Here is a 15,371-nt window from a genome sequence, read left to right on the forward strand (position 1 = left end):
GGAGACTCACTTGGGTTGTTTTTATGATGTGATTTGGGAGACATTGAAATCCATATATGCTGAAAGAGCAGACACAGCAAGAAATGGGAAAGAAATGAAAGTGTTAAAGTTGTGATTTTTTTAAAATATATTAGAAGCATGTTCTTTTTAGTATGGTTCTAAATATTGCAGTTATTAAGTTCAGAGGTGAGTTTCTTCTAAAGCTTGGTTCTTAGGCGACAGGGTATTGTCTAAGGCTATGGGGTGGTTATTCTCTTACTAACTTCTAGGCAAAATTTCTTAGGTCAGCTGTTTCATAATACCTTAAATGTTCATTTTCTGAGAACTTGAAAAAGGAAAAGTTGTTTCACCTTATTGAACAAGATTTTCATACATATAAGAAATTTCTGTAATCTGAAAAACTATTGCTGCTACTTACTCTTGCCCTAGTGGTGTTGTCTCTAAAGGGCAGAAAATAAGAACTGTGAAATACTGTTTTCCATGGTTCTTGCTCTTTCAGACTCAGTTTAACCCTGAGAGAGAGACATACAGCACTGTAAAAGTTTCCAGATAAGACCACCTGGGGTGTAATTTCACAGGCTAACCAGAAGAGAAGATGCTTAAATCTGACGGGGTGGTCACGTTTCTCTGTCATTATGCATCTAAGCATTGCAGGTTGGGCTCATTTCCAGTATTTCTCAGTAATGAACTAGCATATCGGTCTTTTATCATCATCTTCAAAGCATGCAGGCAACAAAGCCACTCTCACACCTTCCAGTAGGCAGGTCACTTCCAATAAAGTTCTCATCAGAGTCGCTCTCTAAATTATATTTGACTTGTGCTATACAAATGAATTAGTTCAACACTGAATACCACATAATTGTGTTTTACAGCTTGATAATGTTATAATTATGACACCTAGTAGTACGTAACGTTATAATCTTACAATGCTTGATTCAGCAAAACACCTTAGAATAACAACATGCTTGAAATTCAGTGGAGCTTAACTCTTTGTGGTTAGGCACAGACTTCAGTGAGATTAAATTTAAGCATGTGCTTGAAATTTCCTCTGACTTGGGCAGAGGCTGGAGGAAATATCCATGGTATTCTCTGGTATATTCTCCTCTTTCACCTCAGAGGAGGAGCTCCTACTTGATGCAATGTTACATATATGAAACCCACAGGATATACAAGTGACTTAACTAGCTTTCTGACTCTGTAGAATTTGCATTCATCGCAGGTACAGAAAGCCCTTTGAACCATAAGTGTTAACTCTCTAAAACACTTACTTGTGCTGCTAATACTTTGTATTTTGGACTTCCCTACATAAACCCTTATTTATAACATGTCTCAGTAGAAATGACTTGTGGGGAAATATGCGTGCTTTCTGAATGCGAAAGAAGTCTTTCATTTGCATGAAGTTTGTGCTACTAGCGTAACTGTGGCTTACAAGTATGCTGTCAGTTTATGTAAGAGCTCTAATATAAATGCAGATATACAGGTAAATAATGTTTTGGGTTTGTTTTGTTTCAAAGTATTCACCAAGGCAAAGCCTTTAAGGAGGTCTTGGTTTCATATTTACCAGTTTGGGGGAGTTTTGATTCATACAGCTGGCAAGATGCAGACATACAAATTTAGTTAAAACCTGACTGCGTTACATCAGTGCAACTCCTTTGGGCACATGCTGGTGTTGAAGGTGATGAACTATGACATATTGAATTAGCCCATAAAGTAGGCATACAACTGAAAGCTGCATCTAAACATGTTAGGTCTTATCACATGCTCTGTAATAAATGATTGTGTAAATGTTCTTAGTGAATCCTAATTGTGATATACAGCATTTGTATGATGTAAACTGTCTTCAAACTGGTATAATACATGTGCACGTGCAAATGAAGCAATTGCTATGACTCAAGCACTCTGTAATTTCTGCCATTAAGAAGAATGAGGAGGTTGCTGACACTTTTTAGTTTTGTCATTTTGAAAGCACATGCTCAAAAGCAACCATAACTTTGGGAAAAACACATGTTCAGTTCAGACTGAATGGTGACTGATAAGATGATGAATGTTAGCCAGTAGGACTCTGCATTTGTACCAATTTATTTGGGCTGGTTCCCAAACCCGTATTTGTTGAATCAATATATATTCTATCACATAGATGTCGTTTTACAAAGGAAGTTTGGTGTTGGGTCAAAACTGTGGCGTGTAATTTGGTGGTGTCTTAACTAGTATTTAGAAGAGGTGTTTTGGGTGCACGTTGTTTCTAATCTGGTTTAAGTCCTTAAATTGCTTTATAGAAGTTTCAAAATTACAATTGCCAATTTCAAAGCTCCTTTTCAAGTAAATTCAAAAGTCTTGCACGTGATAGTGATAGCAGAGCTTTTCATCTGGTAGATGGGCTCCCTGAAAAGAAAACACAACAAACAAATATTATGATTACTTTTGGAAACTTTAAATAATGAACTACGAACTAAATAAAAATGATTATTTGAAAGGTAACTATCGGATTGCTGGTGTTCCGGGGCAGCAAGTGGAGCTGTTCTACATGGGATTTCTGTCATTATAACTATGCCAGTTAAGGGCCAGGGTGAGTATGCCCCCGAGCCCAACATTGGAAACAACGTTGTATGCCAATACAAAGCAGATAAAGTTACAAAATAGTGTGGGTTTTGCCACTCTAAGTCTCCATTACCTCTGTTGGGATTTGCCATGGTATCTTTGTTAGTACAGTGCTCTTTGCAAAGCCTTACAAGAAGTGTGGTCTAGGGGCATCGTGGACGAATAGCTTCTCACAATCCAGCGTCCACCAGAAGATTATGTACTAAATTTTATTTCTTTTCCTCTGCTCCTTCTTTGCTTTTGGCTCCGTGTGACTCTGTGGGATAAGAGAATAGTCTTGAAAGGAGGTTGTAGTGGTATTACCCTTCTGTCTCGTTCCCCAAACATATTTTACTTCAGGTTTTCTAGATGCTGTTGTTGAGTAGTAATGACCCATGGGGAAATGCCTGCAGTGAGCCCAAGAAGGAGTGAAACTTCCTTAGAGATGATGATAGGTCTGAGAAGCATTTTACTGAAGTACCAAAAGTGAGCCTGTCTCTCATCCTGAGAAAGAAGGGGTTTGGGTACCTGAAGGACAACTTTGGGTGCCTGAAGGAGAAGCAGCAATTGTGCGCCCTCACACCAAGTCCAGAGCTGCTGGGAGGTTTGAGGTCCCAACTGAGTGTGTGTTTTTCCCAAGGCCATGGTTGCTTTTGAGCACATGCTCTCAGAGTGACAAAAAGTTTCCATGTCCTCCTCGTTCTAGTCAATGGCAGGACTTAGCAGAACACTACAAGGAGGTGATGAGCCAAGCAACAACAGCAACAACAAGTCTATTATAGGAAGATTGTCTTGGGGTTTTTGTGCTGTTCATTTGAGGGGAGATGAAGTTTTGAAGAGCAGCCTAGAATCTCTCTATTTTCAGCACCTAATAATGAAGATATTCACCACACAAAGAAAACCCCTGAAACAGTCTTGAATGCGCATCCTAGCCTCCAGCTGTGTCTGTACTCCCTGCTTATTTAAGGGAATTGTCTTTTGCAGGGTGGGGGAGTTGAGCTGGCAGCTGTGACAAAGGGAGGGAATACTCTGTCGATGGGCAACAGCAAGGCTGTATGGCTTGCCATTAGCGTAACTGATGATTCAACTAGCCATCAATACTCTGAACAAAATCAACACTGAAAAATTGATCTTGGACTTTGCCAGCTAGTGTCAATAACTGGAAATCCTAGGGCAAACTTTTTTAGTAGTTCAGAGATCGAAACAATTGTTTGCAAATCATTTACTCAGTGCAGACACAGCTGCCGCAGTCTGATGGACTCCAGCACAGTTTCTAAGCCAGGAACTTCCAATTCCTCACTATCGTTCAGTGTCTGATTCATCATGTCAGATGGGCTTGATTCATTTTGCCATTGTTTCCTTGCTTGTGAAATGGATGCGATCATAATCTGCTGGTTGTAGTATCTGTCTGCCTCACTTGAGCTATTGTGCAGGTCAGTTAATGTCCGTGCTGTGCGCCGTAGCTGAATGGGAAACAATGGAGCCTGCAAGCGCCGGCGACGACGTGCTCCCGGTTTGGTAGCGCTGAGAGAGACTTTGTGTACGCATCCCTCCCAGCCTCTAGGGATTTGGATATAATCACGGTATCGTGATGGGAGTCGGGTGCCTCTCGCTGTCAGCCTGGCAGGCCCAGCCATGCCTGCACTGTAGCCACTGCAAGCCAGGTCCTTCTCCCTCTGCTCCTTCCTCTCCACGCACCGTTTGTCCCTTTCCAAGGGCAGGAGCTGTCTGCAGGTAACACAGAGTGCATCGGCGGTGGGGAACAGACAGGAGTCCTGGAAGATCGGCACCGCCCAGAGAAAAGGGGCAATTGGGGCACAGCACCCCCAGTGCCGCTCCCCGCCACCGCTGCCTGGGCTGCAGCTCTCCGCAGCTGCCCCACACAACAGGGAGCTGCCCTGGGGACAGGTAGGACAGCAGGAACAAAAGGAGCTGCGCCCCAAAACCCTTCCAGTTCCTGGGTGCAAAAGGCTTGCAGGCACTAAGATGCTGAGCAGCACTGTAATACTCACTTCCCTCTGGTTCGTGATGACTTGGTGTTATAATGTGCTCAGCTGGTATCACCCATGGCTCCCTGCGAGGCACTTGGACACCAGACTTCTCACTCAGGCCACTAACATCCAGCTCCTTTTTTGTGAAGTCTCGTCATCCCTAGCTAATGAAAATTAATATCTGTCATGTGGTACAATGTCTGCTTAGAAGATTGAAGTCCTTCACCTGTGTCTCCTCTGATACAAGGAGACACTTTGATAAAGGATTAATGTAAGTGCAGTGGGGAGACAAAAATCGAACTTGACTTTGATGCTGAAGATTTATCAGGTATCTTACAATATTGTTTTCAATAAAATGAACAGGGCAGGAAAAACAATTCAGTGTTAGGCAGGCTTTCTATACTGTCCTAGTAAGTCATTCTAATGAACAAATTAAATCACAGAATTAAATTTTGTATACACATTAGGCTTACTGTCTACTAAAGCAATTGCTGTTTAAACAGGAAAATTTGTTTTAAAACATCATTTTATGAGGTTCAAAAGCCATATTCGCCCCAGGGCTGGGGTTGCAACATTTTGTTTAGTTTTGATGTTCCAAATTTGGTGTAGTAATGGGGTGGCAGAGAGCTGCATCAAATAGGTCACTAAGAGGTGGTCTTTAAGAGACATATTGCAGAGCGCTACTATATCATCATTGATAAAGGCACTAAAGCAGTGCCAGCTCTAATGCTCATGACTTGCTGGGGATCCTTACTGAAGGCTGGTGCATGGTTGCAGCGTACGTCTGTGGTGGTACGGCGTGGTGTAAAGTTGGGAGGGAAATAACATTCAAAAGATTGTACTGAGGGCTGTAAAGCTCTGGTGTGTATAGAAATGTAGATGCACTTTCTCACTGATGATACTGGGAAATAAGTGAGCCCCTACAGAGCGACATAAAGGGTCTGTCACGTGGAGTGGTGATTCCTGTCCCTGAATTGCTACAGGTTTCAGATGTGGGTGTGAAGCAGTGACAGTCAGGGCGTCCTTAATGAAGTAAAAAGAGAAGCCAGTCTTAATAAAAGCTTTTGTATCATCAGCTGTCATGTGTGTGTGCTCATGTGTGCAAGCATTTGCATAACATTTACAGTCTTTGATTCTGAACTATTTAGCTCTGTAATGCCCGTGTGCTAATTACATTGATGCATTATTAGCAGTTATTTATCTTCTTCATTGCAATTGCTTGCTTACTTTAATGTGCTCTTGTGCACCAAGTTCCTTCAAAGTACTTGCAAGTACTGTGTTGATCCTACAAAAAAAAATGGCAGTGAAGGGGAAGATCGAGAGTAGATGAACTTTGGTGTCAGAAGGGAGTTGGAATAATGAAGCACACACAACCTCCGAGCTTACTTTTAACCCTGAGTTGGACAGTCTGTCATGTACACCTGATGAAGCTGAAAAGTGCTTCTATTGTTCTCACCTTGCTTAAGTCCAAAAAAACCCAGATAATATTGTACAGCTTTAGGTCCTGGTTCCTTGTAAAATAATTTGCCTACAGACACCTATTACTACTTAAGATTTTTAGCAAAGAACTACTTCAGTGTTTTGGCAAAGTTATATATGTTAAAGGAGCAAATGTTTCTTCAGATTCAGTGTGTTATAGCAAGCCCAATTTAATACAGTAACTGTTGTGGTGATTTAAGAGCCATGATGGGCTTTGATAGTGAGCATTTAAGAGGAAGGGGAAATAAAAACGATATTCCTTCCTGTGGGCTTCTTGTGTGTTAACTTATGGCAACATGTTGGGTTGAAGGGAATTGATTTGTGCTTCTTTTAGAAGTGGTGGGGAAGAGTCCAGGGACTTGTAAAGCACAGACCTGTGATCTGTTATGTGGTAGAAAAGTGGGTAGGAAATGGTAGTGAACAATTCTGGTTGATGTTTCAAAAAAAATGCCTTACTTACCAGCAGTGCTTATCACAGAGCTTTGACTATTCCAAGCCTTTATGTTTTTCTTTATCATAAGAAAACAGAATCTCGTAACAGTAAATTATTACCTTAATAGCATTGGAAATAAGTCCTCAGAAATGCTGGCTCCTTCAGATAGTTTCTGTGTTGAAATTTCCTTGCAGATGAATTACTTCAGAAAGAGCAAAACTATTCTGATGATGTTTTGGCCAATATGATCAGCGAACCCAGAATCAGCTATGGAAATGATGCTCTCATGCCTTCATTGACGGAAACTAAGACCACAGTTGAACTTCTTCCAGTGGATGGCGAGTTCAGCCTAGATGACCTTCAGCCGTGGCATCCCTTTGGTGTTGATTCTGTTCCAGCCAATACTGAAAATGAAGGTATGTGCAATAGGGGGAGAAACCACAGAATATTCGGAGTTGAGCTTTGTGATCTCTCTTCATGTTGTTCCCTGAAAATTGACATCTTTCTGATGTAAGCAGGACAGAGGTTCTCAACTCTAAGTTTAGAACTGGTCTGCCATGTCAGCTGTGCCTCTTCGATGGAACAGAAAATCCTGGCTAAAATTTGGAATTTAGGCACACAATAAATTTCAGTGTTCCAGCAAATTATGAGTGACAATCTTATAAAATACATGACAATGAGCTAAGGGAGACAGATAAGTTGTTAGATTTGTGCCATGATGAAATGAGCGTTTCAGTTAAGGAAGAGCTTTTAATTTGCTAGCATGAACATGATTACAGATCCAGCACAATCCTAGCATGAGAGTTGATTTTATTTCCCCCTGCACTGGTTTGCTGCTATGTACTGCAGAAATGTTCCTGCATACTCAGCAATGCAACTGGCTAGTGAAAACTTTTTTCCTGAGGAGTGTTTTCTGTTGCTCATGGACTAACTTATTGAAGTGACTGCATAATACTTTAATAATTTATGTATAATCTGGAATTGGTGGTTTACTTAGGTGCCAGAGCCAATTAATCAGAAACCTGAGGGACTTTGATCATGTCATTCAAGTTCCTCCTATTGTGTTTGTTTTCCTTTATCAGTTCAGCTCAGTGCTAAGGTAATCACAATGGTGGAAGTTTGTAACTGCAAAGCAGCAGGAGATTCACAAAGGTTGGAGCTACAAAAGTCTTTTTTCAGGCAAATTTGTGTTTTATGGATCTGTGATTTGTAGCTGAACTGCACAGACTTTAACATCCTCCAGAAGTCTTTTGAAACCACTATCTTAGGCCATACCTGCTCTCAGAATGACTTTTGAGACCCACCTTACGCAGTTAGTCTCAGTCCAGCATGATGTGCGAGTGACTGTGGGCAGCTGGGTGCTTGGGAGACAAAACACGGGACGTGGACATGGATTTGCCAGGTCTGGTGTTGGTGCCAGCTGAAATCAATGGAGTCAGAACCAGTTTTGTGATCAAAGTGGGTCATCCCCAGGAGAGAGAGAAGCCTAAGGTGAAGTGAAAGAAAAGACATGGCTAGGATCTGAGCAAAGGTCAACAAACGCACGAGGCAGAAGTATACCAGATTTGAGGGGAAGAGGAGAGACTGGTCAGAAGTGGGGCTAAAATCAGACCGGCAGGGAGTCCAGCACTACAGGTAAGAACGAGGAAAAAGAGCAGAGAGAGATGGAGCAAACTCAATGGACTGGCCAGCAGCAAGAGCCAGATGACAGGAGATGGTGACAAGGACTCCAGACGTGTCTGGAGGGCACTTGCAGCCAAGTGCTGAGCGGCCAAGAGCAGCTGGCTGGATTGCGTCAGGTACTGGCGAGAAGCACAAACGGCTGACCAGGCTGGCAGGCTAAACTTCAGTTTCCTGGGAAATCAGCTGCAGCTCGCTATAGCGCACGTATCAAGGCTGTCTGCCAGGAGCAGGCCACAGTCCAGCTGGTGGTGACTGTCCTGCAGGAATTTTCCAATACAGCTCTTGCTGCAGTTTTTCCCACAGCTGAGGCATACAGGGCATCAGTTTCTATACCTGCTGCCTGCTTTCATGAAACTTGGAGGGGGGAAATTAATTAGTTTTGAAGTCTGTCCTCCCACCTTTCAAAATGTACTGATTTCAGTCACCAAGTTCAGAAGTTATTAGGTAGACAGGTGCACCCAGACATACCCACAGTTTAATCATACAGCCTTTTTTTCCTTCAGAAACCTGGCTAAGCCCAGAATTTAATAATGAAAGGTACATACTTCAATGTGACACTGAATTCCCATAGGCAAGTATATTGAGCGTGGTTCTCCTTCTAAAATGTATAACTACAAATAAGAAACAAAAACTCTCCTGCCTTGAATAATATACTGTTTAATTATGAATCCAATCCTGTGTATTTTAATGCACGACAGGGTTTGTTGCAGCACTTCTTAATGTTTACTGTGGGAACATCTTTTAACTTTAATGCCTCTAAGTTGTTGGGGTTTAGGGTTTGGGTTTTTTTGATACCAGGATTGTATTTGTCCTGAAGTTACTGTTGCAAACAATTCTGTTAGGCCAACCATTATTAGTGTTTAAGTCTGCACAGTTAGAAATAGAAATTATTTGAAGACTTAAACCTCTTCAAGTCCTTATTGTTTCCCCGTTACACTTCTCTGTTATCTACCCAAACCACAATGTTGTTAATGTGATCATGCCTACAATACCTCCTTTCTCTCGTTAGATACCCTCTCTGTACCTTTGCTCATAGTAACAAAGGGGAATTTCACAGCCTTATCTTTTCCCTTTGTGTTTGTCTCCCACCTCTTTGTTCCAGAAACCCAGGACTAAGTGTGCCATTTGTCCTCACTTCCCATGCTTGTTTTCTTCCGTGGCCATGGTCTAGTCCCAGGCTTTGTCTAAATACCTTCCAAAAACGTGTGTCTGTCTTGTTATAATATGCTTTGGAAGTAGCAAGAAGTAAATAACAGTTGATGGAGTTTTCTCCTTCTCTTTTTCCCTCTCCTTCTCCACTGAAGATCTTTTTGCATAGTCTATTTTTCACACAGTAAGTTCCCCTTATGCAGGGAGGTTTTTGTATTTTATGCAGTACTGAGCAAGTCATTGCTGTTTGTTAAAAAATAACCATTGATCAAAAAAGGTGTAAGTTCAAAAATAATGTGCTAGAGGAACCTCAAGTTCTACAGTGACTAACCATTGCAGTATTAGTGACAGTCAGCATCTCCTGCTGCTGGGAGATGCTGAGCATGCCAGCAAAAGTCAGAGAACTGAGCATCTCAGCTCCCATTTACTAGGGTGAGGGCTGAGGGTACTCAGCACCATCAAGAAAATCACAGCATATTCCATGTGAACGGCCTGGTATCTGGGAAATCTGCTAAGTGGTTGGTCTAGCAGGTTTAAGAACTACCAGAGGAGTTTCAGATGGCAAGTAAGTTACAAGTTCAGTTGTTGATACTGTTTAGGTCTAGTTTGAAAGATGAAGTCAACTTTTTTAAAACTCTGCTGAACACAAATCCAGAGTGCTAACAGCCTGGCATATGCAGGCGGGTTTCTACATAGAATGAGAGTCTCAACTTCCTCACTGCAAAGAGCTGTAGCACTGTATAAGCAATAGTTTTCTTCAGTCCTGAGCAGGCACACCAGGTAAATCATTGACCTCGTTGCAAAACAAATTTCTAATGGGATCACTGATGTCTGAGAGGCAACTAAACCGATCCTGGACAGGATCCCAGAGGACCTGGGATCCCACCCCCTCCGGCACAGTCACAGCGATGGAGCTTGTTCTTAATGAACCATTCAGGGAATGCTTAAACCAAAATGTAATTGTGGAAAAAGTGGAAGGAAATGCAGCCATTAAGTCTTTGTTTCAAAGTGTCCAGTGTTCTGCGTACAAGCGATGAAGTTAAAATACTACAAAAAGTACCTTAAATTTGTCATTAGTTCCCGTGCCTGTTTTCTTCCATGGCCATGATCTAATCCCATGTTTCACCCAGAGATATTAATAATGTATCAGATTGGTACATTGCTGTGTAATCTCAAGGTTTCATGACTCCAATTGAAATTTTCCCAATCTAAACTGCATGTATAGATAAAAGGCTAAGTTTTATGCAAATAGTTTATTTTGCTAAAATTGCTTTTTCTGATGAATGAGTGAAAAATAGCCTAAAAATAAAAAGACCTTGAAAGTCTAGCATAGCTCAGTAGTTTCTGAAAGTATTTTCTTCCTTGTTGTTTCCCTGAGGTAGTTTCCCAGTAAATGTCCACAGAAATTAATCCAAAGCATGAGGTAATACTCTACACAACTTGCGTGGCTGAATGTATGTCTAGCATATTGCGATACAAATTAGGTTAACAAAAAATACCCTCTGAGGATGCTGCAGAAGGCACCACCAAACTGTCAGAAAATTGTATTTTAACAATGACAAACATACTTTCAGAGGTGGGGCAAAACAGCTGTGAAGCTCTGACACTGCCAAGGTCCCTGGGCATTTTGCCAATGACTAACTGGGTTTAGTGTTGTACCATTTGTATTTTACTGTGCAGTTACAGTTAGCCTTAGTGACAAAGTATTTATCTAAAGTGAGATTTTTGTGAATGTACTGTGTTATCCTCATGACTTGGCCAGTTACTCCCTTCAACGCTCTTGTTGGTAGGTGAGCATCACATAGCTCTCCTCGCCTCCTGGTTTGTACCAGCTTTTGAGCTTTTTGATGCACCTTTATTTTATTTTTGAAAAGAGGAGCAACCATGTTCTCTCTTGCTCTTCTGAAATGTATTAACATTAGATATGAGGTCAGATGTGTAGCCTGTATGAAGCCTGCATAGTCAGCGTAAGCAGGTATATACCAATTTGGTTTTGTGAGACTATTTGGAAAATAAATTTTCAGTCTTAATTCTGTGTATTTCTGTGCACATGGAAGTGTGTTCAAGAGAAATACGATTCTGGAGCATCAAAATGAATGCAGTTTTTATAATAATACACAGTACATCTTAGAGTTCTGATTATTGATAAATACTGTAATAGGTTTAAACTTCTCCCCTCTGTATCAGCTGTTGTGAGGTGGTGTGGTCCAGTGGGGCAGGCAGTGAGGAAGCCCACGGACAAGATTTTTCCAAGTTAACTGCTGTTTGTGTGTACATCCATACTGGGGCAGGAGCAAGCAGGTTTTAAAATGCAACTGAAATTCAAAAGGTGGCAGCTCAGGGCTCTCCAGAAACCGGCCTTTCTTTGTATCGTGCTGCCCAGGGCACGCTGCACTTAGGTGCCTGGAGTCACGATCTGCTTTGGAAGATCCTTGGCTCTGAGCTTTTGCCTCCAGTTTTTGCCCTGCAGTGGGTTTGTGACCTTGAGCAGGTGATTTCACTTCTGTGTCAGTTGTGAAATGTGCCAGTGATGTTTGCCTTTTCCCCTCTGAAGTGCTTCCAGAACTATAGATGACAAGAAGAATTATTATTTCTTGCACCAAACTCCACAAATACTGCATTACCCTGAGGTCAGGTCCATGCTACTGTACAACAGAAACTTCTCCATCCTTTTCTCCCTTCACCTACTCCCAGTTTTATTGCTACCCACAACCTGCTCTCTCAGTTCTCCATAGCTCTGGGCATGTAGGGTTACAGAGTGCTGAGTGAGAGGGAAATAAAACGCCTCAGCCTTCTAGGGAGGAGGCGGGGGCCAGGGTGACAGAGGAGGGTTCTGCAGGAGCAGTTTGCGTAATGTTGGTCCTTGGTTGTTTCCTCCCTTCAGTCCTTTCCACTGAAAATTACTGCCAACCTACCCAAAGGTTGGTGCAGACAATATTGGAAAACCTAGCAGAAGACTTAAATAGGAAGATACTCAAAACTGTAGTTTTTAGTCAAGGATGGAAATTGGGTTTTATGTAGTGTTATGTAAGGAAAGCAATTACGTGGTCTGCTAGTGCCACTCTGAACCGCTGTGAAGGAAAGCGGTTTGACGGCTTGTCTCTGCAGCACCAGGCCAGCAAGCTCTGTGAAAATTCTGCCCTTCTGGAAACACAACCAAGTCAGATGTGCAGATGCACTTTCAGTCTGTGGCTGCTATAAAACCAACTGGCTGCTTTTTTCCGGAGGCAGGAGCTATTGCAGTCACCTCCTATGTACAAAGGACATGGGTGCCACATAGGCTCTCATTTACAAGCATGGTAGGTTGTTTGTCAAACCCATAGGAACACTAAGCAAGTGACACAGACTTCCTAAGAAGACGGGCGGTCCCTTTGCTTAAGTCAGCAGCATCATCAGGCTAGCGTGATTTTCTGATGCCAAATACAGTGAGCAGTTCATGATTGAAAACGATGCTTTTGTCAGATTTCCTATGTTATTGTGGCTCCCTTACTGCTGGTTAGAAGGTTCATACTTGAATTCTGAAATTCAAATGAATGAGAATATGTTATTTTAAAAATTCTGAATTCCAAGCTACAACATAAAATTTATTTCTGAATTTAATTTCTTTCTGACACTGGCACTTGGGTAGGTAAGGAAGGCAACAGTATTGGAGCCAAAAGAAAGAAATAACAGAAAGAAAGGGGGGTTGGGGGGGTGGATCTGAGTGTTGTAATGAATTTCTCCAGTATGTTCAGTTTGGAGTTAACTGAGGCAGTAGGTAATGACTCAAACATCTCTAAAAGTTTTGCACATCCTATTTTCTATTAATGCCAGTGAGCTTCTTCAACCTTAGGTTTCAGCTGGTAAAGCCTTAGTACAGTTAATACAGGAGTTTTAAAACTGTGTGTGACACACAATTGGGTAGAAAGTGGTGTTTCTCCTTTGCTTCCCTTTCAAAAATCAGAAGGCAAATTTACTGTCCAAATCAGAGCATATCAGAATGAAGTATTGATTGTATTTTCAAAATGTGCTTTACTTTTTTCAAACCTTATAGCTAGTGCTGTAAAGAATCCCTATTGAAAGGAAAAAGGAGTCAGGATTCACTGCGTTTATAAGTCAGCGTTGATCAAGACTGGCTGCAAGAACTCACTCATCATGTCTGTTCTTGCTGCCAGTTCTGATCAGACAACTGGAAAAAGTATGCATGTAATGAATACAGTTTCGCTCTATAGGCAGAAATTCTTTGATCTTGATGGTTTCTCACTTTAAGCAGTAACCAGAATATGATGTAAAATTGACACATCAGTTGTGAAGCTTTCCTTTTGAAGTCGTGCCCATCCCTTCCTTTTATTTCCAGGATTAACTGAAGGCAGATCTGTTCTAGCTGTTGCTTTGGTAACATTGTTTATGCAGTACGTCTCTCCTGCACTGTCCCAGCGGAAGAGCAGTTGACTTTATCATTTTGGGGGATTTTGTTTATTTTTTGTTTGCTTTTTTGTTTCTTTTCTGCACATGCCCAGTTGAGCCAGTTGATGCCCGCCCAGCTGCAGACAGAGGACTCACCACACGACCAGGTATATAACTTGCATGGCTTTTACCTAACCTGTGTTTTCCCAGCATGCATGTGGTCTGCTTGAGCTGAAATGGTCACTTTTTCTTTGGTATAACCCTCTCTTAAAATGTAACGCGCTGCCATGACCCAGGGAAGCGTCCCCACACAAGCCCCTGTCAGCCTGCGTGAGTGCTGTGTCAAGGGTGCTCGGAACGGGTGCTTGCAGAGGGGGTGGGACCCAGAGACCCAGAACTGGCACTCGGATCAAGTTGTCATCCCTTCTAGCAATCAGGCCTTGGCAGGTGCAGGAGGCAGTAGGCACAGTACCCCGTAGTGCAGAGAGCACTTTTAATTTGGAAATGTGTGACAGAAATGTCCAGTCCTCTACGTAGAGTGTACAGTTTCTTGTAAGTTGGGGCTAATGAAGGATTCATGCATACAATTTTAGAATTGCGGGGGACATCAAGATTTTTTGCTGTGATATTTGTCTTAGCCAACTCCAGATATCTAAAAATTGACACATATATTCTCCCTCTGGATTCACTGAGGATACCTCTATACGGCTATTCATTCCATTCTAGGCTATAGAGGGGTGATTATTTGCCCTCTGTAGGTACCTGTGTCTTCCTATTGATTTCAGAGTAATAGCAGATGACTAGCTTGAGTGAGGCTGCAAATGTTTGGAAAAGTTAAATGGGACAAATCCAATTTTCAAAGGTAAAAGATTGCTTTTCATACTAACTTTTTTGCTTTATAGGTTGTTTTTCCCCTTGTTTTTGTTTAGCATTATCTAGAAATGGCCGATTCCATTCAGAGCAAACAGCCTTTTATTTCAGAAGAAGTTACTCTCCAACACATAGTGAGATTAGATCGGTATATTTTCGGGTCAGAATTATTTCAGTGTCACATCGTCATTGTGGGTTTTTTCTTCAGACCAGATAAAACTGATCAATCTGTCTTCTTTTTCCCTTCATCTTTTCCTCCAAACATCCATTAGATAGCATTATGGGCAACACCCTCCTAGTGTGTTTAAATATTTCTGATAACTAACTGGAGTTTACTGACTAAGGAAATTGCTACAGTGGGAAGTAAAATAAGCTCATATGTTACAGCGATTGGGATACATGTCAAGGCTGGCCAGGTGATGTGCTCCTCGCACTGCTTTAGGAGTCTGACATCTTTACTTGTGTTTAAAGTCTCCATTCATTCCATGAAGAGAGCCTGGAAACAGGTACAGAACTGTACAACAGTGCCAGAAATCATGGGATCAGGGAACATCCCCCCAGTACGGGGTTATCTCTGCCTTCTGGATTAGATTTCTTCCCCAAGAGCAGTAGAAATATCATCAGAAATGAAACATGAATATGTTTAATCTGGATTCTGTAATGTTAGTTCAATCTAGCAGTTTTCTTGTAATACTAAAGTTTGTGGTTGTTAACTATTTTAATTTCAGTTATCTTGGAAAATCTCCTGTAATGAGGCCCATATTTAGTACTAAAGATTATTCCTTCCTCCCTTCTATTCCCCC

General features: G+C 41.7%; 1 protein-coding gene across 4 annotated transcripts in view; it reads left to right on the forward strand.

Annotated features, from left to right (window-relative positions):
- Positions 1 to 15,371, forward strand: part of APP (amyloid beta precursor protein) — a 223,173-nt gene that overhangs the window by 186,477 nt on the left and 21,325 nt on the right. For 2 of the 4 annotated variants that reach the window (XM_082332177.1, XM_082332179.1), the window contains 2 exons: positions 6,675 to 6,896; positions 13,812 to 13,865. In XM_082332177.1, coding sequence (XP_082188303.1) covers positions 6,675 to 6,896; positions 13,812 to 13,865 — 276 coding nt within the window. The remainder of the gene's footprint in view (positions 1 to 6,674; positions 6,897 to 13,811; positions 13,866 to 15,371) is intronic. The other 2 variants (XM_082332178.1, XM_082332180.1) reach the window with 1 other exon arrangement.

Source organism: Platalea leucorodia, assembly GCF_965183815.1.
Source record: "Platalea leucorodia genome assembly, chromosome: 2".
Classification (NCBI taxonomy): Eukaryota; Metazoa; Chordata; class Aves; order Pelecaniformes; family Threskiornithidae; genus Platalea; species Platalea leucorodia.